This window comes from Neolamprologus brichardi, chromosome 13, assembly GCF_056152115.1.
Source record: "Neolamprologus brichardi isolate AB-2024 chromosome 13, ASM5615211v1, whole genome shotgun sequence".
NCBI lineage: Eukaryota > Metazoa > Chordata > Actinopteri > Cichliformes > Cichlidae > Neolamprologus > Neolamprologus brichardi.
In genome coordinates, this window is record NC_142116.1 from 21,049,612 (window position 1) to 21,072,954 (window position 23,343).

The following is a 23,343-nucleotide window of genomic DNA, read 5'->3' on the forward strand; positions in this document are numbered from 1 at the left end:
GGTTTATGCAGCCAAATTTCATTCATTGTCATTTTCTCAGACGGTTTTGTTTCTGAGGTGACTTATCAGATCAGTGGAGCTGCACAAAGAGAACATGAATAGACTAAATTTAGGACTGATACTTTTCTGTTTCATATAGCTCTGTAGCTGTGGTGAAGGGACTTTAACCCCACATAAGCAAATGGCTCTTCTTTGGCAACCTTAAACACACGTCTACAGTTGACATCTATGCCTTTTTTTTTTTTTTTTTTTATCTCATCTTGTTCCAAAGGCAGGTCTTGCTTTAACTCTTTGATGCTGCACTTCTAAATCCTGTTTGCTCTTACCACAGCTGGCAGGCTCCTTTGTTTGTACTGATTATTTGTTATAATGTCATTGGCTACAGTCAGCTGTTTTAACCAATCAGTGACTAGCACGAACCTTACAGGTCACTGTGACTGAAAGACTGGGGCTGTCTAATATTGACAGATCCCCCACGGATGTATGAGTAGACTCTACGTGCATCATCATTGCAATTCTGCTTTTCTACAACTCCAACAGCAAAAGCTTCGTTAAAGAATCTGTATTATCCATTAGGATGTTCATCATAATAATGGCTTTAATTTTTTTGGGTTTAAATAATAATAATAAATATATACTGAGTGCATTGCATACTAGCAACAAGTCCTTGACCTGTTACACAAAATATTGGCAGTTCTACCTGAGCTGTACATTGCTTTGTGCAACTGCTAAAGTAGGTCACACAGTGAGCACGTTGGTCATGGTAATTCCCATAAGCCCCCTGGCATTTCCTCAAAGGTTACCTAATACACGATACCGTCCAATTGCAGGATCCACTGTGGTCGATGGATTTAACACAAACGTGCATACAGCTGTGTGTAACTTCAAGGACACCGTAGAAATGCTGACAGTGCCACCTAGAGGTAGTAGTGGAAGAGCTTCAGGCTCTTGGTATGTGAGTGGAGAATAGTAAGGATCGAAGTAAGAGACTGCATGTGTGGCATAAAAACAAAAAAACAAGATGAAATTTGGGAAAGTAGGGTTTATTAAACAGCCTTAATAAAAATTTTATAAAATGCTAATGTTCTGTATGAAAAAACATCATGTGAAGGAATTCACACAGCTGGAATCCATTAGAAATACATTCAATTTCTTAAAAAACTATAATGCATTTTTAACACTTCACCAAGCCTGGTCGTGATTGTAAAGTAGTTTTCAGCTTAGTGCATCTTTCATTTTTATTCCATTTTATTATTTTTTCCAAACAAACTGTTGAGGTGATCAGGAAAATATAGGAGGTCTCCGTGAAACTATCAGTAACAAATCGGAAAAAGTAAATAAAGATAAAATAACCGCAAACTGAAAAGGAATAAGCAATGGACACAGCGGGAGTAAACAGGCATGTGCAGCGACAATGAGTATCTTTAAATGAAACCAAAACTATAAATGTATACTTTTCAATGCTCTATGCTCAAACAGCCTACTATTTAACTCCATCCCACATCTTTGATAACTGTGAGACTTCAGGCCACGTCTTACAAACCAGAATGCGGGAAACCAATCCAATTCCTGAGGAGAAGTTCAGCTATTTTTGTACACTACGATTTTCTGTCTTATCTTCTATGTGAGTCATGAGTTTTCTTACTAGAGGGTTGGTTTGGCTGTTCACTAATCTCAGAGCCCAGGAATGCAGAGCACGAGGATGCTTTTTTCCGGGCATCGGTTTTGTTTCTGTAAAACTGTTTAATTAACAAAAAATAAAAGCCCCAAAAGATAAAACACATAAATCATAAATCAATCAATTATGTGGAAATGATTATCTAAGTATTTTAAAGTTGTGTAAAAGTATATATAAAGAAAGAGGTTAGAGTGGAGGAAATGAAGGCAGAAACATGATCGAAAGGGAAGAAATATAATATGTGTTTAAGGTAAAAAATCAAAACAAAAAACCCCCAAAATAATTTGATGCTGCAAAAAAATATGGAAGACCTTGATGTTGGGCCGCCACATTCTCTTCTGGAGCCATTCACATTGAGCTAGACTTCCTTAAATTAATGGAAAAGGATGGACCACAGACCAGAGGACAGGGACTCTGTAAACATGAAGACACTGTGCATACAAGACACTTAATCTTGTGCAGGGTTTAAAAGTGGCATCAGACCCAGGCGAGAGCGGGCACAGAGCTGAGATTCATGTCCGTGCAAGGCCCCCTCCCCCGGGGACGCCCAGTTTCCGTTCTTTGACTGGTCACTTTGTGATGGCAGCACAGGAATACTTCAGCGCATCAGTTGCTCTTGAGCAGCTCGATGCAACCCTGCAATAGAGCCACGCTGTTCTGTGGACACAAAAGCAACAGAACATTCATTGGGCTTGAGAAAAGCTTTGTATCACATGCTCGTAATGACATGTAAGCTATTTATAACTTTTTTTTTTTTACTTAAATATTTGTCTTTATTAAAATTTTGTCATTTGTCTCTTGGAGCGTTGAAGGGAAAAGATGATAGTACATATGCATCTTCCTTTACTTTGCTGCCCACCTTGGCGTGCTTTATCTCAAGCTCAGCCATCTCTATGAAGTTCTTTCTGAAGGCCACGACTCGTCTGCCCTTGAAACTGGTGAGTTCTGTCAGGATAAGATTGTGCAGTTTAAAAAGAAAATGTCACTTTAGACACAAAGAAACGAGTACAGAGGCAGTCTGCATCGGTTACGCATGAACACACACACCTTTCTTCCCAGATTCTGAGAGCTTGTCAAATTTCTGCAGGCACTGCCGCTGGTGTTCCTCCGCCTGGGGAATATCCTTGCTCTTCAGTCGGGCCTTATCCAAAGCTTTGTTAGAGTTCTCGTAGTCAGCCAACGCCCGGGCACGTCTGTACAGAAGGTCCTAAAAACCATTTTAGAAATAGTTTTACGAGATGAATAAAAGTTTGGCAGTAGACCTAAAGAAGCCGTTCAACAGGCAACACTTTACAATATTCAAATTGTTACTGTTATAAAAAGGCATGGACGATATTGAGTTTAATTCACAGAAAGAAGGAAGTGCATTCCTCATCTAGAGTTTCTTTCAACTCTTTCACATACTGAAGAAAGTAGTTTGCGATTACTTGTGCTTTGTGACATGGTGTGCTCTCCTGCTGAAAGTGGCCATCAGAGGATGGGTACCCAAAGAGTACCAAGAAAATATCCCTCCCACCATTACACCACCAACAGCCTGAACCGCTGATTCAAGGCAGGACGGATCCTTGCCTTTATGTAGTTTACACCAAATTCTGACCCTACCATCTGATGGTCGCGGCAGAAATTGTGACTCATCAGACCAGCCTACTTTCCAGTCATCTATTGACCAATTCGGTGAGCCTGTGTGAACTGCAGCCTCAATTTCCTGTTCTGAGGTGACATGAGTGGCACCCACTGTAGCTTTCTGCTGCTGTTGCCAATTTGCTTTAAGGTTTGATGTGCTGTGCATTCAGAGATGCTCTTCTGCGCATCTTAATTGTAAGGAGTGACTATTTGAGTAACTCTCTGGGTTACCAAGCCATATTCACCCAGGGAATTCCCACTCATGGGATATTTTCTCTTTTTAGCACAGTTTTTGGTAAATGCCAAGATGGTTATGTTTGAAAATCCCCATAGATCAGCAGTTTCTGAACTACTCAAGACTCATCTGGCAACAATAACCATGCCCCATTCACAGTCGCTTAAATCATCTTTCTAAAACATTCTAATGCTCGGTTTGAACTTAGCAAGTGGTCTTGACCAAATCTACATGCCTAAGTGCATTGAGTTGTTGTTGTATGGCAGGCTAAAGAGATATTTGTTAATATTAATGAGTAGTTGAACAGCTGCACCTTATAAAGTGGCCATAAAATGTATATAGAGTGAGAGATACAGCAACTGGGCACAATAGTTATGAATCTGTCCACGCTGTGTGAAGACAGAAGATGAACAAGTCTCACCTTAGCAGCTTGGATGTCTCTCATGTAGTATCTCAGCAGCTCTGTGAGTTTTAGGTCCTGGTCAGACGCCACTCTTCCCTCCACTTTCTGCAGAGACAATATTATGTTCAAACTAAACCAGAGCAGAGTAAGTGTCACTGTTTCTTATTAGTTAAAGCTCTACTTACTCTAAACTTCTCAAACAAGTCTGACAGCTTCTCAAGATTTCTGCGGGAAAAAAAGAAAAAAAATCACTACAGTGTCACACAGAGCCATGCTGTACATCTGTGTAATAACACATATTTCACGTGTTGCACTCACTTCTTATTTGCTGTCATATCATCAGCTGCGAGACTGTTCAGAGTGGCAGAAATGTGAATATAATCATCTGCAATATCTGTAACAAGAGAAATATCAAAATGTAGAAAATTACACACATAAATTTAATCATTCAAACCGAGTAAATGCTCTAAGATAAACATGACATACTTTTGTGTGCACGGGTCATTTTCTCTGCTTTGGCAGTGGAATCTTTGATCTTGCTGTAATAATCAAGCAAGAAGGTTTTTTCCTGCTCAAAAAAGTCATCAACTTCCTGCAGGCGAAACAGAAAGACACAAAAGTCATTAAAGAAGTGGCTACAATGCTTCACGTGGGACACTATCCAACATTAACTACAAGCAGACTGTGCATAAGTCTCACCTTTACTCCTGAGATAAGGACTTCATCAGCTGACTTTACCATGTTTTTAAAGAATCCTCCAAACATTTCCTTTGCATTTTTTCGCCTCACACTGAGCTAAAATGACAGAATTTGAACACAGTAATCAATAATTCTGTAATTTATTTATGAGAACTTTATACATGATGCTTTGAAAAATAAGGACTGAAATAAGGCTGCAATGATTCATTGAGTACCATGTAAGTAGTTTGACATGGAGCAGTCTACACACACGTTGAAGAACAGAAGTGGGGCCGTTATCGTTAGCGACCACTGCACTTCCCATTAAAACCTTTATTAGGAAAAAGCTGGCGGGAGTCCCTCATCAAACTGCTTGTTCAACAAAGCTCCAGTGTAAAGAAAAGAGAACGCTGTAGCTGCCCCCATTCACCGCCATTTGTTTTACACAGGATTTATTTACAGAAGTTAAAATAAAAGTGTATGTGTGCAGGTGAACCGTTAGCTTAGTGTGACGTGATGTTTAAATTATGCAGCTGCTGAAGGCTGATGGCAGCTGTCCTATTTTCTATCACAGCGATACATGCAGCAAGCAGGGGTGTGTCAAAGGGGGGGCATGGGATGTACTAGACAATATTTGTTTCAGGGCTTAAATGACATTATTCTACAGACTTAGATTACCATAAATATAAAAAATTATTTATGAATTCAATTGTATTAAGTACTATTAAAATTACAATTTCTAAAATAAAAACCAATGAGCAGTGATATTGTTATTTTTTTTGATTATTTGTTATTCCTCATTAATAATGACAGAAGTATTTTTTATCCAATTAATTGATGGGACAGACTACATGTTTACTTAAATAATCAATAGTTCAAGCCCAAGACTTTAGTATTATTTGTGAATCTACCAACATTTCATTACTTTGCATAGACATTTCTAAAAATTGTATACAGAATATTTAACACTTATCTGAACTCTATGGCTGCAGCGACTGACAGACCACACAGATAAGTGTGCTGATCACAGCAGGATGCAAACCATGTGTCATAAACTCTACTTCCTCTCTTTCCAACGAATAACCCGTGAAAGGAAGTCAGCGCTAAGAGGAACTCACATCCTGGTCATACTCCAAGAAAATCTGGAAGTTTCTGTCTTTGCTTAAAACAGGGTGAGAAGACAGTCTCTGCAGGAAGATTTCATGCACTTGGACAGTTTTCTTAAAGACGGCCAGGTATTCACTAAAAAAATACAAAACAGAATATATTACATGGACATTTTTGGTGAGGTGGACAATATTTTACATAGCTTGCTAATAGAAAGCTAGCATGCCATGAAGATAAAAGGATACAAAGCAAAATCCAGTGTTTTGATTTGAGTGCCGCACTCACGCCTCCAGCTCCTGTTTCATTTTAGTGTACTCCTCTTTGGTCATAGTGGCTTCACCTTCCCCCAGTTTGTGCATCTTGTCTCTTGGGCTGTCAAAGTCAGGCTTCGGGGGTGCTGGCGGAATCTGTGAATAATGAAGCAGGAAACAAATTAATTTTCACTGATAGTTAAATGGTTGTGAGGCTTCAAAAAAGAGAAAACAAAGTCTATTTTATACTTTTGGAATTTAATTTTGTGTTTATGGTTTCTGTTGGTTTCTGAGTGCAAACGATTTAAAAGTTAAGTTGAACCGTGAAATCAACAGCTTCTGTCTCTGGGTGTGAGCTATCTCTGTAAATAGTTCTACGCACTATTAGGCCAGCATAATCCTCCGTCTCCACCAGAGTGTCATGTAACCAGATGAAATCTTCATGCTGCCTGGGAACAGAGAAATCCGGCTTCTGGAAAGAGCTCAGTGTGGTCTGGGAAAACAGTTAATAGCACTTTGTAAATATTACTGACAACATATCAGCAAACACTATTATAGAAGGGATTAAAGGCTAGGATTAAGTTTAAACGTTATTCTTTCTCATTGTTGAGACACAAACATTCTTTTCTTTTCTTTTCCTTTTTTTTTTTTTTTTTACCTTTGTATGAACTGTAAACTTGACTTTGTCTCTTTCACAGAGTGCATCGGGAATGTCAATAAGAAGAGAGGCATCATGGTTTAGGTCCACAGACACAGAGCGCAACTGAGGAGAAATAACAGACCAAAAAACATAAACACATTGCTTTTGAGTGTGAAGTCATTTGGTTTTTAAACATTGCTTTTAGGACATATTCAAAAGTTCTTGCCATTTTTGACTTATTACCCCTGATGTTTGGTTTGTGTAGCTCGACAATAAGACAGGCAGAGCTTATTGAATCTTGACTATTTCTTTGTATTGGATATAAATATTTTATGCAAAGGGCACAAACAATCTCATTTGCTCATGTTTCATATTTCCCAACTGCAACAGTACCAGTAAAAACTTGCCACTAAAGCACTTCTACAAATCCTCAGTGGCTGCAACTTCACAATATACAAACATCTCTGAGGCATATTGTAAGCAGATACAGTGCTGAGCCCAAAGCATTCATCCTGATTCAACACCCAACAAGGAATTAAGATACAAACGGAATAAAAGCAACAATGAAATCTACTGAGCTCAATCTATAAACATCATCAATTTTAAAAAAGAACTAAACATTTTATCTAAAATGCACAGGGATTCAAGACAAGTGTACAGAACTGTGCCTCCAGATGCGCTAGTCCTGCTTGAGCTTAAAAACTAGGTCCACACCCTTGGTAAATAAAGAGTAAACATATCTCATTATTTACAGTCTTGCTGGACGAAGCGACGTGTTACACTTTACTGACAGTTTATAAGATATAGCCATCTAAAATTCCTGCATTTCCTCAGGTTTTGTTGCAACTTGTGATGAGGTTTTAATGCTACTTTGGTATTTTTTATTTTCATTTATTTTTTTGCAGTCTAACTCGACTGACATAAATGGTATGATTCAGCAGCACCACAAGCTACATCTGTCACAGTTACTGTGAGGTTTAATTAGCATCTGTCAAAACAGCAGGAAAAAAAAAACTTCACATACAGACCACACTGCGATGCCACTGAGCTTTGTGCTGCACAGCAGCTGAATACACCAGTTTGTTGGACACAAAAAACAGCAGAAGCGCCACATTCATGACATTGGTGCCTAGCCGAAATGACCGTCTTTTTATTATAAGCGTTGAATTACGCGGAGGAAGTGGGGGAGTCAGAATTTAGCACCGGCTAAGCGACTTTTCTGTCGCAATGTGTTGCATGTTTAGACGCGTTCGCTGCAACAAATTTTATTAGAAAACAAAATCCCCACCCCCACCAGGAGTTTTAAAATACCCTTCCTGACAGTCTCGTCAATAAACTGTTGGCTAGCGTTAGCCGGAGGCTATCGTTATGTGGAACGAAAACAACTCAATAACTTAGCCAGAAAGCAATCGTTAACGTTAGCTATCTTGGTGCTGACTATTAATGCAATTTTATTGCTACGAAAGATTTAACCTACCTTTTCTTTACTGTTTTCATCTATTGATGTCATAATGGCATTCAAATCGAAAGAATGCCAGGAAGACGATCACTGGGATAACACAACTATTTGCAGGAAGCGAACTCTCTGGTGGCTAGTTAGCTACCAAAACGAACTGTCAAAACGTTTTTTCGCCCACATCCCAGTGACGACAAATTCAATCCCGCCTCACATGAATATGACTGGACAGTGTAGGAATTTACAATCGCTACGATTGGCTCTTCGTGTACTCAATCGCATCACACTCCTGTACGAAGTTTTCATAAAGCACGGGCATTGTGATAACTTATTTTTATTAACATCAGTGTCACACATTTTTAAGTAACGGACAGTTGTGTACTAACGAACAAAAAAAGTAAAAGGACAGCTCAGTCAACTGTGCGGCAGAGTAAATAATTCGACGGATGTATTTTGATGTTACACCGCACATTATGGGTAACGTAGTTTATAAGGTCGTAAGTTTATTCGTTGAAAGCACCGCTCGGAACTCCATTTCCCAGCTACGGGATATTGTGTAACGAAAAGGCGCGTCGTTCAGAAACTGTCCGATTTGTTTGGAGTCACATGAGAACATGTTGGGGCAAGTACCACCGGTGGTGAAAAATAAATACAAAATCCTTAAATATACTTTGAAGCTTCGGGCCCGCTGTAGTTTCCTGTAGTAATTTAACTAATAAGATATCGCCTTGTTGGCCAATTGTGTGAAAGTCGCCAGAATGTTCACTTTTAAACGAGTTTTATGCGTCAGAGGCATCATTGTACCTCAAAGCACCTCCCTCCCCGTGAGCCACTTTTCTGCTTATCATTGTTTACGATCGTCAAAAAGACGCAGTCCGTACAGTTCAGTGGACACAGAGCGCTACTCTTCTCTCGTGAAGTCCGTCATGTCGACCAGGGTCAGTTCCCAAACTCCGGAGACCCTCCAAGCGGAAGACGACCAAATTTATGGACCTGTTGTCAAAGCTCAGACTCCTACAAACGCAAAGACGAAGGTACCTAAAGTCCTTCATCCATTCTTAGACTGTCAAGAGCCTATAGAAACAGAAGAGCCAGAGTCAGTACCTCCAGCTCGGATTTTGTTGAACAGAGGACAAGGCAGGTCTCTGGTACCGAGCGTGACCCGCATCCTTCAGCAGACCCTCTCCCCAGACCAGATCTTCTACCTGGAGAGGTGGAGGAAGAAGATGATTGCGGAGCTTGGAGAGGAAGGCTTCAAAGAATACAGCCAAAGTAAGATATGAAAGACTTGAGTTATCTTAATGTGAATGTGGTGAGATCAAATGAAAAAGTGACTCTGTCTTTTTGTTGTACTTTAAAAACAGATTTATTTAGGCAAGGGAAGCTTTTCCATTCAGCCTTGGAGGATGTTCTTACTTCACATGCAACATGGAAGGATAGAAGTCCTTCAGAGTATCCACCTGAGGTACAGGGATACATGCAGAGTGTCTCTGACATCCTGGAGGACATCCGAGCGGTGAGAGCTATAGAAAGCACCGTACAGCATGAAACATTGAACTACCTGGGAGTTGTGGATTGCGTTGCTCGCTACAGGTGAAAAAACTGATTTCCAGACCTCTTTTCCACACAAGGCTTGAGTTATTTATCTTTTTTAAACTAATTTCCTTAACTTGACCCATTCAAACTTTTTTCTGCAGGGGTGTACTATGTGTTATTGACTGGAAAACTTCAGATAAACCCAAACCGTTCCTAAGCAACACGTACGATAACCCTCTTCAAGTGGCGGCCTATGCTGGGGCTTTGAACAGTGATGCCAACTACAAGTACCAGGTGATCCACTAAGATAAATGATGTGATTAGCTTGTATTTTTCACAAAGGTTGCACTGTTCAAAATATATCTTTGTGATTACTGTGTGCTGCTGATCTGTTCCTGCTGCAGGTTGAAAATGGACTCATTGTTGTGGCATACAAGGATGGCTCTCCTGCCCATGCTCACCAGCTCAACTCAGAGCTGATGTTGGAGTTCTGGAAAACATGGCTGCTACGACTCGAAGAATTCACAGAACAAAGGTAAAGCAGTCAAGAGCAGTTTGCCATTTTATTACATTGTATATAAATTTTACAATATATGTATATGAAGTAATTAGTTACAAAAATCACAAATGTCCCCAAAAGTTTAATTGAGTTTGTGCCTGGATGCTGGACGTTAAGCACTGAATTACATTCTTATGCTCATTTGTAGTGCAAATAATTTCATGTTTTTTCCTTCTTCGTTTCAGATCCAGTTGTGCATCAAGTGCAGAAAAGAGATAGGCTGTAGAGACGAAAAAATCAAGCATGTTCCAGAGCAATAAGAGGGCCAAAAAAAGAGCTATTAACCCATAAATCTAGCTACTATATTTATTCCAACTATTTTCTAAAAGAATTTGCTCACGTTGTGACTGTAACTTATTAACAGAAAAAGGTGTAGCATAATTTTGTTTTACTTCTACTCTGTCCCTCATTGAAATATTTGAAATTCATTTACTCTAAACCAGGCTTCCCTGTAAGAGGGATCTTCAGTGAAGCCCAAGTTTGCAAAGAGCCTGTAGGACGCAGCGTTCTCCTCTTCTATGCAGCAGTAAACTGGGTAGCCCAGTGCATAGATCCTCTTGGCCAAGCTGCTGACCAGGATTTTGGCATAGCCTTTCCTTCTGTGCTCTGGCAGCGTGTAAAGCATTCCTATAGCGCATGATGGATAGGTCAGAATCCAGGACACAGGCTTTCCTTCAGCATCCAGCACGCAGCAGGAGGGGAAGTTTGCAATCATGTTGCGGATCAGCCCAACGGCCACATCATCCTTTCCAAACTTCCAAGTTTGGTTCACCAAGCCAATGTGTGATTCATCAAGAGAGCTTACTGAGATCCCTGAACTGACATGGAACAGAGCAAAGTTATGTTTTATTATCAGGACGTAAAAGTTATGATTAAATATGTGTATGTGTAAATAATACCTGTTAACAGAGGGAAGCCTGCCCACATCTTCCAGTGTCATCAAGTAACATTTTGCCACTCTTTTACAGGGTACACCCTTTGCTGATGCCACTGCTTTGAATATCTCAGTGTGGGAAACACTGGTTCCTTTAACACAAGTAATCAAAACCTTAAATGTGTGAACCTGTTTTTGTCTTGAGAAAATGATTTATTAAAGATGAACTTGCTCCCAACACAAGAAGTGCAAAGTTTAACCATAGATGTGTCCCAAATTTTTCTTATTTTTTTGTTTTTTGTAGTGCCATATCTTTCTATCACTAAATGACATACCATAACACTTTGAACACAATGAAAGACAATAACATTTTGAAAGATATAATTCCACTTTGAAGGTAGAAGTACATAAATACTAGGAATTAGGATGACTTTTCATTGGCTGGTCTAATTATAAGATAAGATAACTCTTTATTGTCATTGCACAGTCATACATAGTACAATAGTACAATGAAATTGGAAAACTGTCATTTAATGGAAAAATCACTTGCAGTAATAGACTTCAGTGACCATATGCAGGGCTGCAGTGTGGGAGCCAGCGAATAAGCAGTTTGAACTGATTCAGTAACAATGCAAACAATAAAAGAGCTTGTTGCCATTACCAACACAAAAGTACTTGCTCCAGTCAAAAACAGATGACTTGCTGAGGATTTCCTCTAGAACAGCAGCATCAGTTGCAAAAAGCAGTGTATCTTTGAAGAGGTCACTCTTCTGGAAGAAAAATAGACACGGGATCTGTATTGGCATTTAAACAATGTATTGTGTGCACGCAAGCCCCCCCTGCACAGACAGTACCTGTTCAACGTGTGGTTTGCACATAATGACGCGGAACTGTGGCCACCTGTCCACTAAAACCCGTACGGGGTCGGATCTGACTCTGTTTCTGAGCACCAGGAAACCGTAAACCTTAAATCAATTCAGTAGTTGGTTATTTGCAGTACATTCAGCTCCTTGTAGAAATAACAATATAACAGATTTAATCGTGCATACCTGCTGCGACATGGGTAAATATTTCTTCAGCTCGTTTTCCGCTGTTTTTAACTGATCTTCGGACAATTCAAAAGCCATTTTTCCCCACTCGTGAAGAAATGAAGCGTACAGTTCGGAAAATCGCGGAAGTGATCGGAAGTCGGGGGTCTCCACGACGACGGAAATGTTAGCTGGGATTGTTTCTAAAGGCTGAGGTTGTGATTCGCACTTTTGAGGCTTAAAGTTGAAGAGGAGGTACAAAAAAACCCGCCCCCACATAGAAACTGATGTCGATTAAGTTTCAGATTTGTGACGTTTAAAGATATTTTGAATGTACACGACCGCTTTATTAGGTACACGAGTTATGTTCCACCATGACAGAAACTGGCCATTATTTAATTTAATTTTTTTATTTTTTTATTTTTTATTTTTTTAACAATATTCACAGATTTTTAAACTTTTTTTCCCCAAGCACGTGTAGCCTAAAATGCCATGTCCCTAGCCGTCTATGTTTAACTTCAATTACCAATATAAGTTATATATAAAAAATAAACAAATAAAAAAATATAATATTCTACACCACCAACATCTAGTGAGCAGCAGCTATCTTGTTGATGCCTGCGGTTAAAGGGGAATATCCAGCCTGCTTTGATCTGATTGGAAGAAAGAAATGATTCAAATAACTCATTACAGTCACTTTATACAACATGAACACATCAAACCTTGAAGTAGATGGGCAAAAAGACCCCACCGGGTGCCACATGTGACAGCTCAGAACAGGAACTAGGCCTGTCCACTGAGCAGTCTGGAGGTCACACTGTAAAATATAATTAGTTCCCAGAACTCTATTCTAGAAATATCGACAAATTTATTAAACCCCTCAAAACATGACTATCCAGAGTTGGGACCAGGAAGCAGAGTTGCAGTCTTACACGCCTCTCTGCAGCTTCTCTCCTCCTGCTACCCCCCCAAAAACCCATCTCCATAGAGACTGTGTCTGCTTCCAAAAAGACAAAAAACAAACTAAAAACCAGCAACAAACAACTTAAACATTTACAAAGCAAGAACAATACAGTATCCACATCTGAACCAAAGAGTAAAACAGTGAAATGTGGATTATTAAATATTAGGTCTCTCTCCTCCAAGTCTCTGTTAGTACATGACTTAATAATTGATCAACAAATTGATTTACTCTGCCTTACAGAAACCTGGTTGCAGCAGGATGATTATGTTAGTTTAAATGAATCAACACCCCCGAGTCATTCTAACTACCAGAAATCTCGAAGCACAGGTCGAGGGGGCGGTGTGGCAGCAATTTTTCACACCAGTCTATTAATTAATGAAAGACCAAGACAGACTGTTAATTCATTTGAAAGCCTGATGCTTAGCATTGTCCACCCCAGCTGTGAAACTCAGAAACCAGTCTTACTTGTTATCATCTATCGTCCACCTGGGCCTTACACAGAGTTTCTGTCTGATTTCTCAGACTTTATATCTAATTTAGTTCTGAGCTCAGATAAAATAATTATTGTGGGTGATTTTAACATCCATGTTGATGCTAAAAATGACAGCCTCAACATGGCATTTAATCTGTTGTTAGACTCAATTGGTTTCTCTCAAAATGTAACAGAACCCACCCACCACTTTAATCACACTCTAGATCTTGTTTTAACATATGGCATAGAAACTGAACATTTAACAGTGTTTCCTGAAAACCCTCTCCTGTCTGATCATTTCTTGATAACATTTACATTTACAATAATTGATTACGCAGCAGTGGAGAGTAGACTTTATCAAAGTAGATGTCTTTCTGAAAGCACTGTAACTAAGTTTAAGAATATAATCCAGCCACTGTTATCATCGTCAATGCCCTGTACCAACACAGAGCAGAGCAGCTATCTGAACGCTACCCCAACAGAGGTCGATTATCTTGTTAATAATTTCACCTCCTCACTACGTACGACTCTGGATACTGTAGCTCCAGTGAAAACTAAGGTCTCTAATCAGAAGTACCTGACCCCGTGGTATAATTCTCAAACACGTACCCTAAAGCAGATGACTCGTAATCTGGAGAGGAAATGGCGTGTCACAAATTTAGAGGATCATCATTTAGCCTGGAGAAATAGTTTGTTGCTTTATAAGAAAGCCCTCCGCAAAGCCAGAACAGCTTACTACTCATCACTGATTGAAGAAAATAAGAACAACCCCAGGTTTCTCTTCAGCACTGTAGCCAGGCTGACAAAAAGTCAGAGCTCTTTTGAGCCAACCATCCCTTTAACGTTAACTAGTGATGACTTCATGAACTTCTTCACAAATAAAATTTTTATCATTAGAGAAAAAATTACCAATAATCATCCCACAGATGTAATATTATCTACAGCTACTCTTAGTACCATTGATGTTAAGTTAGACTCTTTTTCTCCAATTAATCTTTCTGAGTTAACTTCAATAATTACTTCCTCCAAACCATCAACGTGTCTTTTAGACCCCATTCCTACAAAACTGCTCAAAGAAGTCCTGCCATTGATTAATTCTTCGATCTTATATATGATCAACCTATCTCTAATAATCGGCTATGCACCACAGGCCTTCAAGGTGGCTGCAGTTAAACCTTTACTCAAAAAGCCATCTCTAGACCCAGCAGTCTTAGCTAATTATAGGCCAATCTCCAACCTTCCTTTCATATCAAAAATCCTTGAAAGAGTAGTTGTCAAACAGCTAACAGATCATCTGCAGAGGAATGGTTTATTTGAAGAGTTTCAGTCAGGTTTCAGAGTTCATCACAGCACAGAAACAGCTTTAGTGAAGGTTACAAATGATCTTCTTATGGCCTCTGACAGTGGACTCATCTCTGTGCTTGTCCTTCTTGACCTTAGTGCAGCATTCGATACTGTTGACCATAATATCCTATTAGAGCGATTAGAACATGCTGTAGGTATTACAGGTATTGCACTGCAGTGGTTTGTATCATATCTATCTAATAGACTCCAATTTGTGCATGTAAATGGAGAGTCCTCTTCACACACTGAGGTTAATTATGGAGTTCCACAGGGTTCAGTGCTAGGACCAATTCTGTTTACATTATACATGCTTCCCCTAGGCAGCATCATTAGAAGACATAGCATACATTTTCACTGCTATGCAGATGACACCCAGCTCTATCTGTCCATGAAGCCAGATAACACACACCAATTAGTTAAACTGCAGGAATGTCTTAAAGACATAAAGACTTGGATGGCCACTAACTTTCTGCTTCTTAACTCAGATAAAACTGAGGTCATTGTACTCGGCGCTGAAAAGCTTAGAAATATGGTATCTAACCAGATTCTTACTCTGGATGGCATTACCTTGGCCTCCAGTAACACTGTGAGGAACCTTGGAGTCAATTTTGACCAGGATATGTCCTTCAACGCACATATTAAACAAATATGTAAGACTGCGTTCTTCCATTTGCGCAACATCTCTAAAATTAGAAATATCCTGTCTCAGAGTGATGCTGAAAAACTAGTTCATGCATTTATTACTTCCAGGCTGGACTACTGCAATTCATTATTATCAGGATGTCCAAAAAACTCACTGAAAAGCCTTCAGTTAATCCAAAATGCTGCAGCAAGAGTACTGACAGGGACTAGAAAGAGAGAGCATATTTCTCCTGTTTTGGCTTCCCTTCATTGGCTTCCTGTTAAATCCAGAATTGAATTCAAAATCCTGCTCCTCACATACAAGGTCGTAAATAATCAGGCCCCATCTTATCTTAATGACCTTGTAGTACCATATTACCCTATTAGAGCACTTCGCTCCCGCTCTGCAGGCCTACTTGTTGTTCCTAAAGTATTTAAAAGTATAATGGGAGGGAGAGCCTTCAGTTTTCAGGCCCCTCTTCTGTGGAACCAGCTTCCAGTTTGGATTCGGGAGACAGACACTATCTCTACTTTTAAGATTAGGCTTAAAACTTTCCTTTTTGCTAAAGCATATAGTTAGGGCTGGACCAGGTGACCCTGAATCCTCCCTTAGTTATGCTGCAATAGATGTAGGCTGCCGGGGGACTCCCATGATGCATTGAGTTTTTCCTTTCCAGTCACCTTTCTCACTCACTATGTGTTAACAGACCTCTCTGTATTGAATCGTATCTGTTATTAATCTCTGTCTCTCTTCCACAGCATGTCTTTTATCCTGTCTTCCTTCTCTCACCCCAACCGGTCGCAGCAGATGGCCGCCCCTCCCTGAGCCTGGTTCTGCCGGAGGTTTCTTCCTGTTAAAAGGGAGTTTTTCCTTCCCACTGTCGCCAAAGTGCTTGCTCATAGGGGGTCATATGATTGTTGGGCTTTTCTCTGTATCTATGAAGCGCCTTGAGGCGACATTTGTTGTGATTTGGCGCTATATAAATAAAATTGAATTGAATTGAATTGATCTCAAAAAAAATTGAGGAAACTCGTTGCCTCAAAAAAATTGAGTAAAGCTTAGCTAAAAATGACTAAATTAGGACAACTTATTTATTTTGGGTACTCTGTACAAGCTCATTTGTTCCCAGAACTCAAGAAAATTGGATCAAGTTTACGTAAGATGACCAAGTTAGGGCAACTTACTCATTTTGAGTACACTGTACAGCCTTGTTAGTTCCCAGAACTCAAAAAAAAATTAAGGAAACTCGTTGCCTCAATAAAACTAAGTAAAGCTTACTTAAGATGACTGTTAGGACAACTTATACAGTGCAAGTCTACAGTATTAAGAATAACTTGATATTTCTGACTGTACAATACTAATTGTTTACCTACTGACAAACATTTCAAGTTCAAGTAAATGAAAAAACAATTTGTGGTAACCTGAATATGATTAAAAATAATTAACAACACTTTTTGTAATGATGTTAAAATCAGCCCAAACACAACAAAGTATAACAGCCAACATACTGGACACTGTTCTGCTGAACAACAAACAATTATATTGCCATCACTGTTATAATCTTACAATGAAATAAAGTCTCAGATGTAATTATTCTGAAAATAAGTTTAGGCCTACCACAAGTTTGTTTTGTACTTACATTACTTATATAATCAAAATAAAATATTTGTTGTTCTGTCACAAGTGCAGTCTCTGATTTAAACAACACATTTGTTTTGCATTCCAACACAGGAGCTGGAATGTTGTAATATTTTAAGGATGGCTTGTTTCCAGTCCAGGCATTACTGCCTGAATAACTATCATGGATTGAGGTGATCCAAAGGTAAGTGCAGAAGAAAGTCTTTAATTTCCCTTAAGTACAGTGGCAGTGGATGTGGGTTGGAGATGCAATGAGCTTGAACCTGCAGGCGACCATCTTCACTGACCACACCATCTGTGATGGAGGACTCATCTCTCCTGGTGTCCTGCAAGCAAACAATCATATTTTTTGGAACATGAACTGAATTGCTTTCTTAAAACATTTTTTCTACATTTGGTATAAAACAGACTCAAATTTAGACAAATTTAGAACGTCCCAATTGTCAGTCTGGATAGCCGTGACCACCACCCAACACACAATAATGTCATGAAAGCATCATTTTAAAAAGAGCTATGCTCATCAGACCAGCCTACTTTCCAGTCATCTATTGACCAATTCGGTGAGCCTGTGTGAACTGCAGCCTCAATTTCCTGTTCTGAGGTGACATGAGTGGCACCCACTGTAGCTTTCTGCTGCTGTTGCCCATTTGCTTTAAGGTTTGATGTGCTGTGCATTCAGAGATGCTCTTCTGCGCATCTTAATTGTAAGGAGAGACTATCTGAGTAACTCTCTGGGTTACCAAGCAATATTCACCCAGGGAATTCCCACTCATGGGATATTTTCTCTTTTTAGCACAGTTTTCGGTAAATGCCAAGATGGCTATTTGTTAATATTAATGAGCAGTTGAACAGCTGCACCTTATAAAGTGGCCATTAAATGTATATAGAGTGATAGATACAGCAACTGGGCACAATAGTTATAAATCTGTCCATGCTGTGTGAAGACAGAAGATGAACAAGTCTCACCTTAGCAGCTTGGATGTCTCTCATGTAGTATCTCAGCAGCTCTGTGAGTTTTAGGTCCTGGTCAGACGCCACTCTTCCCTCCACTTTCTGCAGAGACAATATTATGTTCAAACTAAACCAGAGCAGAGTAAGTGTCACTGTTTCTTATTAGTTAAAGCTCTACTTACTCTAAACTTCTCAAACAAGTCTGACAGCTTCTCAAGATTTCTGCGGGAACAAAAGAAAAAAAATCACTACAATGTCACACAGAGCCATGCTGTACATCTGTGTAATAACACATATTTCACGTGTTGCACTCACTTCTTATTTGCTGTCATATCATCAGCTGTGAGACTGTTCAGAGTGGCAGAAATGTGAATATAATCATCTGCAATATCTGTAACAAGAGAAATATCAAAATGTAGAAAATTACACACATAAATTTAATCATCCGAACCGAGTAAATGCTCTAAGATAAACATGACATACTTTTGTGTGCACGGGTCATTTTCTCTGCTTTGGCAGTGGAATCTTTGATCTTGCTGTAATAGTCAAGCAAGAAGGTTTTTTCCTGCTCAAAAAAGTCATCAACTTCCTGCAGGCGAAACAGAAAGACACAAAAGTCATTAAAGAAGTGGCTACAATGCTTCACGTGGGACACTATCCAACATTAACTGCAAGCTGACTGTGCATAAGTCTCACCTTTACTCCTGAGATAAGGACTTCATCAGCTGACTTTACCATGTTTTTAAAGAATCCTCCAAACATTTCCTTTGCATTTTTTCGCCTCACACTGAGCTAAAATGACAGAATTTGAACACAGTAATCAATAATTCTGTAATTTATTTATGAGAACTTTATACATGATGCTTTGAAAATAAGGACTGAAATAAGGCTGCAATGATTCATTGAGTTCCATGTAAGTAGTTTGACATGGAGCAGTCTACACACACGTTGAAGAACAGAAGTGGAGCCGTTATCGTTAGCGACCACTGCACTCCCCATTAAAACCTTTATTAGGAAAAAGCTGGCGGGAGTCCCTCATCAAACTGCTTGTTCAACAAAGCTCCAGTGTAAAGAAAAGAGAACGCTGTAGCTGCCCCCATTCACCGCCATTTGTTTAACACAGGATTTATTTACAGAAGTTAAAGTAAAAGTGTATGTGTGCAGGTGAACCGTTAGCTTAGTGTGACATGATGTTTAAATTATGCAGCTGCTGAAGGCTGATGGCAGCTGTCCTACTTTCTATCACAGCGATACATGCAGCAAGCAGGGGTGTGTCTAAGGGGGGGCATGGGGTGTACTACACAATATTTGTTTCAGGGCTTAACCCTTTAAAACCGGTCGGAGCGGGCACGCTCTGTTTTGCATAAGCATTTTTAAATCCCGGTAGCTCTGCAACCATGTAAGCTAGCGCAATATTTTTTTTTGCATATGAAACCGGAGGAATTGTACTTACATCTTATGCCATCAGCTTGTCCTTGGTCACAGTTTCCTTCCACATTTGCTTTGCAAAAACTGCATTAAAAAGCACTTGCAGCAACAAAAACATAATATTCCAGAAACACGCTTTGCCGATCCGATCAGCTGTTCGTAACACTTCCTACGGTGGAATAGACGTCAGCACGAACTATCACATGTCCGCCATGACCTGCCCGAAACCGGAAGTGACGTCATTTTCGCGGAAATGTAGTTTTTTTTTTTTTTTTACCATCAAGGCCTCATGAGCCTATACTGGTGTTTTTAAAAGTTATGTTTGACTTTATGACTTTCTGTGTCGTTTCTGGGATGCTTAGGACTCATATTGTACTGCTGGAAATAGTTTATTTTGATGCATATGCTGCTTTTTTGCAAATTTGCATTATAATATTTATTTACGTTTTTCCTGCAGTATATAAAAATTGGTGTATTTCAAAAATAAAACTATGAAGACACTCAAAATAAATTTCCTGTGGTGGGAAACTATTTTGTGCAACTTTTTTGTATTTACAGTTTTGAGGGATAAGCCTCTTAAATTTCTCTAACTAGAAATATATGTTAAAAAAACAAAAACGATTTTCAATTTTTTTGTAGTTTATTGCACTTTTTTGCAATTTATGTAATTACTATGCACTTAATGCAGACATATTATTAAAATTTGGGCTATAATGGTTATATTGATGTATATCAACTTGAAATGCTCCCAAAAATGGCTCCACAGCATGGAAAAATATAATATAAGCTCTGGCGGACTTGGTTCTATGGTAGGTCTTAAAGGGTTACATGACATTATTCTACAGACTTAGATTACCATAAATATAAAAAATTATTTATGAATTCAATTGTATTAAGTACTATTAAAATTACAATTTCTAAAATAAAAACCAATGAGCAGTGATATTGTTATTTTTTTTGATTATTTGTTATTCCTCATTAATAATGACAGAAGTATTTTTTATCCAATTAATTGATGGGACAGACTACATGTTTACTTAAATAATCAATAGTTCAAGCCCAAGACTTTAGTATTATTTGTGAATCTACCAACATTTCATTACTTTGCATAGACATTTCTAAAAATTGTATACAGAATATTTAACACTTATCTGAACTCTATGGCTGCAGCGACTGACAGACCACACAGATAAGTCTGCTTATCACAGCAGGATGCAAACCATGTGTCATAAACTCTACTTCCTCTCTTTCCAACGAATAACCCGTGAAAGGAAGTCAGCGCTAAGAGGAACTCACATCCTGGTCATACTCCAAGAAAATCTGGAAGTTTCTGTCTTTGCTTAAAACAGGGTGAGAAGACAGTCTCTGCAGGAAGATTTCATGCACTTGGACAGTTTTCTTAAAGACGGCCAGGTATTCACTAAAAAAATACAAAACAGAATATATTACATGGACATTTTTGGTGAGGTGGACAATATTTTACATAGCTTGCTAATAGAAAGCTAGCATGCCATGAAGATAAAAGGATACAAAGCAAAATCCAGTGTTTTGATTTGAGTGCCGCACTCACGCCTCCAGCTCCTGTTTCATTTTAGTGTACTCCTCTTTGGTCATAGTGGCTTCACCTTCCCCCAGTTTGTGCATCTTGTCTCTTGGGCTGTCAAAGTCAGGCTTCGGGGGTGCTGGCGGAATCTGTGAATAATGAAGCAGGAAACAAATTAATTTTCACTGATAGTTAAATGGTTGTGAGGCTTCAAAAAAGAGAAAACAAAGTCTATTTTATACTTTTGGAATTTAATTTTGTGTTTATGGTTTCTGTTGGTTTCTGAGTGCAAACGATTTAAAAGTTAAGTTGAACCGTGAAATCAACAGCTTCTGTCTCTGGGTGTGAGCTATCTCTGTAAATAGTTCTACGCACTATTAGGCCAGCATAATCCTCCGTCTCCACCAGAGTGTCATGTAACCAGATGAAATCTTCATGCTGCCTGGGAACAGAGAAATCCGGCTTCTGGAAAGAGCTCAGTGTGGTCTGGGAAAACAGTTAATAGCACTTTGTAAATATTACTGACAACATATCAGCAAACACTATTATAGAAGGGATTAAAGGCTAGGATTAAGTTTAAACGTTATTCTTTCTCATTGTTGAGACACAAACATTCTTTTCTTTTCCTTTTTTTTTTTTTTTACCTTTGTATGAACTGAAAACTTGACTTTGTCTCTTTCACAGAGTGCATCGGGAATGTCAATAAGAAGAGAGGCATCATGGTTTAGGTCCACAGACACAGAGCGCAACTGAGGAGAAATAACAGACCAAAAAACATAAACACATTGCTTTTGAGTGTGAAGTCATTTGGTTTTTAAACATTGCTTTTAGGACATATTCAACAGTTCTTGCCATTTTTGACTTATTACCCCTGATGTTTGGTTTGTGTAGCTCGACAATAAGACAGGCAGAGCTTATTGAATCCTGTATTTTTAAAAGATGGCTTAATAATACTCATCAAAAGACTGAGATTTTGCATTTGGAAAACGAGAAGTGTCCACAGAGAATCGTATGTATCTACCAATACACATACTTTCAGCTCGATTTGGTAATCAACAGACCTCAATAACTCTAGGGTCACTTCACTGACTATTTCTTTGTATTGGATATAAATATTTTATGCAAAGGGCACAAACAATCTCATTTGCTCATGTTTCATATTTCCCAACTGCAACAGTACCAGTAAAAACTTGCCACTAAAGCACTTCTACAAATCCTCAGTGGCTGCAACTTCACAATATACAAACATCTCTGAGGCATATTGTAAGCAGATACAGTGCTGAGCCCAAAGCATTCATCCTGATTCAACACCCAACAAGGAATTAAGATACAAACGGAATGAAAGCAACTATGAAATCTACTGAGCTCAATCTATAAACATTATCAATTTTAAAAAAGAACTAAACATTTTATCTAAAATGCACAGGGATTCAAGACAAGTGTACAGAACTGTGCCTCCAGATGCGCTAGTCCTGCTTGAGCTTAAAAAAAACCCTTGGTAAATAAAGAGTAAACATATCTCATTATTTACAGTCTTGCTGGACGAAGCGACGTGTTACACTTTACTGACAGTTTATAAGATATAGCCATCTAAAATTCCTGCATTTCCTCAGGTTTTGTTGCAACTTGTGATGAGGTTTTAATGCTACTTTGGTATTTTTTATTTTTATTTATTTTTTTGCAGTCTAACTCGACTGACATAAATGGTATGATTCAGCAGCACCACAAGCTACATCTGTCACAGTTACTGTGAGGTTTAATTAGCATCTGTCAAAACAGCAGGAAAAAAAAAACTTCACATACAGACCACACTGCGATGCCACTGAGCTTTGTGCTGCACAGCAGCTGAATACACCAGTTTGTTGGACACAAAAAACAGCAGAAGCGCCACATTCATGACATTGGTGCCTAGCCGAAAATGACCGTCTTTTTATTATAAGCGTTGAATTACGCGGAGGAAGTGGGGGAGTCAGAATTTAGCACCGGCTAAGCGACTTTTCTGTCGCAATGTGTTGCATGTTTAGACCCGTTCGCTGCAACAAATTTTATTAGAAAACAAAATCCCCACCCCCACCAGGAGTTTTAAAATACCCTTCCTGACAGTCTCGTCAATAAACTGTTGGCTAGCGTTAGCCGGAGGCTATCGTTATGTGGAACGAAAACAACTCAATAACTTAAACAGTGTCACACATTTTTAAGTAACGGACAGTTGTGTACTAACGAACAAAAAAGTAAAAGAACAGCTCAGTCAACTGTGCGGCAGAGTAAATAATTCGACGGATGTATTTTGATGTTACACCGCACATTATGGGT

General features: G+C 39.0%; 4 protein-coding genes across 6 annotated transcripts; 1 reads left to right on the forward strand and 3 right to left on the reverse strand.

Annotated features, from left to right (window-relative positions):
• Nucleotides 1-1,027: 1,027 nt before the first annotated feature.
• snx5 (sorting nexin 5) lies at nt 1,028-8,438 on the reverse strand. 2 transcript variants are annotated; one of them, XM_087850301.1, is made up of 13 exons: nt 8,093-8,438; nt 6,634-6,738; nt 6,358-6,468; nt 6,010-6,131; nt 5,736-5,859; nt 4,639-4,734; nt 4,426-4,531; nt 4,258-4,333; nt 4,125-4,164; nt 3,958-4,044; nt 2,726-2,885; nt 2,538-2,623; nt 1,028-2,335 (listed from the first exon to the last, which is right to left on the reverse strand). In XM_087850301.1, exons 1-13 carry the CDS (start codon nt 8,123-8,125, stop codon nt 2,285-2,287), a joined length of 1,197 nt encoding a protein of 398 aa, XP_087706427.1. In that variant the 5' UTR covers nt 8,126-8,438; the 3' UTR covers nt 1,028-2,284. The 2 variants fall into 2 exon arrangements, with proteins under 2 accessions (XP_087706427.1, XP_087706426.1); XM_087850300.1 differs by lacking the exon at nt 8,093-8,438 and adding an exon at nt 7,640-7,744.
• A 201-nt stretch (nt 8,439-8,639) lies between these two features.
• Nucleotides 8,640-11,299, forward strand: mgme1 (mitochondrial genome maintenance exonuclease 1). Its single transcript, XM_087850302.1, has 5 exons — nt 8,640-9,343; nt 9,436-9,664; nt 9,769-9,901; nt 10,012-10,142; nt 10,352-11,299. The coding sequence occupies exons 1-5, from the start codon at nt 8,830-8,832 to the stop codon at nt 10,383-10,385; spliced, it is 1,041 nt and encodes a 346-aa protein (XP_087706428.1). The 5' UTR covers nt 8,640-8,829; the 3' UTR covers nt 10,386-11,299.
• On the reverse strand, nt 10,163-12,326 carry LOC148099991 (glycine N-acyltransferase-like). Of its 2 annotated transcripts, XM_087850304.1 has the most exons (5): nt 12,090-12,326; nt 11,895-12,005; nt 11,702-11,810; nt 11,066-11,192; nt 10,163-10,984 (listed from the first exon to the last, which is right to left on the reverse strand). In XM_087850304.1, exons 1-5 carry the CDS (start codon nt 12,165-12,167, stop codon nt 10,573-10,575), a joined length of 837 nt encoding a protein of 278 aa, XP_087706430.1. In that variant the 5' UTR covers nt 12,168-12,326; the 3' UTR covers nt 10,163-10,572. The 2 variants fall into 2 exon arrangements, with proteins under 2 accessions (XP_087706430.1, XP_087706429.1); XM_087850303.1 differs by having other exon boundaries at nt 10,163-11,192.
• Nucleotides 12,327-17,254: 4,928 nt separating this feature from the next.
• On the reverse strand, nt 17,255-22,927 carry LOC148099992 (sorting nexin-5-like). The gene is made up of 11 exons (XM_087850512.1): nt 22,838-22,927; nt 21,675-21,818; nt 21,406-21,516; nt 21,058-21,179; nt 20,784-20,907; nt 18,756-18,851; nt 18,543-18,648; nt 18,375-18,450; nt 18,242-18,281; nt 18,075-18,161; nt 17,255-17,434 (listed from the first exon to the last, which is right to left on the reverse strand). Exons 1-11 carry the CDS (start codon nt 22,925-22,927, stop codon nt 17,270-17,272), a joined length of 1,161 nt encoding a protein of 386 aa, XP_087706638.1. The 3' UTR covers nt 17,255-17,269.
• Nucleotides 22,928-23,343: the final 416 nt, after the last annotated feature.

What these genes read in the sequence shown, in the direction of transcription:
- LOC148099992 (XM_087850512.1), bottom strand. Translation starts at nt 22,927, where the DNA reads ATGAATGTGGCGCTTCTGCTGTTTTTTGTGTCCAACAAACTGGTGTAT. An exon ending in TCCTTATCTCAGGAGTAAAG is followed by an intron (nt 18,649 to 18,755) that starts GTGAGACTTATG and finishes TTTCGCCTGCAG; the next exon opens with GAAGTTGATGACTTTTTTGA. An exon ending in ACTTGTTTGAGAAGTTTAGA is followed by an intron (nt 18,162 to 18,241) that starts GTAAGTAGAGCT and finishes TTGTCTCTGCAG; the next exon opens with AAAGTGGAGGGAAGAGTGGC.
- snx5 (XM_087850300.1), bottom strand. Translation starts at nt 7,729, where the DNA reads ATGTGGCGCTTCTGCTGTTTTTTGTGTCCAACAAACTGGTGTATTCAG. An exon ending in GTGGCATCGCAGTGTGGTCT is followed by an intron (nt 6,739 to 7,639) that starts GTATGTGAAGTT and finishes ATTTCTCCTCAG; the next exon opens with TTGCGCTCTGTGTCTGTGGA. An exon ending in TTGAGATAAAGCACGCCAAG is followed by an intron (nt 2,336 to 2,537) that starts GTGGGCAGCAAA and finishes TTGTGTCCACAG; the next exon opens with AACAGCGTGGCTCTATTGCA.
- LOC148099991 (XM_087850303.1), bottom strand. Translation starts at nt 12,167, where the DNA reads ATGGCTTTTGAATTGTCCGAAGATCAGTTAAAAACAGCGGAAAACGAG. An exon ending in ATTTACCCATGTCGCAGCAG is followed by an intron (nt 12,006 to 12,089) that starts GTATGCACGATT and finishes AATTGATTTAAG; the next exon opens with GTTTACGGTTTCCTGGTGCT. An exon ending in GCAAACCACACGTTGAACAG is followed by an intron (nt 11,811 to 11,894) that starts GTACTGTCTGTG and finishes TTTTTCTTCCAG; the next exon opens with AAGAGTGACCTCTTCAAAGA.
- mgme1 (XM_087850302.1), top strand. Translation starts at nt 8,830, where the DNA reads ATGTTCACTTTTAAACGAGTTTTATGCGTCAGAGGCATCATTGTACCT. An exon ending in ATGCCAACTACAAGTACCAG is followed by an intron (nt 9,902 to 10,011) that starts GTGATCCACTAA and finishes TTCCTGCTGCAG; the next exon opens with GTTGAAAATGGACTCATTGT. An exon ending in GAAGAATTCACAGAACAAAG is followed by an intron (nt 10,143 to 10,351) that starts GTAAAGCAGTCA and finishes TCTTCGTTTCAG; the next exon opens with ATCCAGTTGTGCATCAAGTG.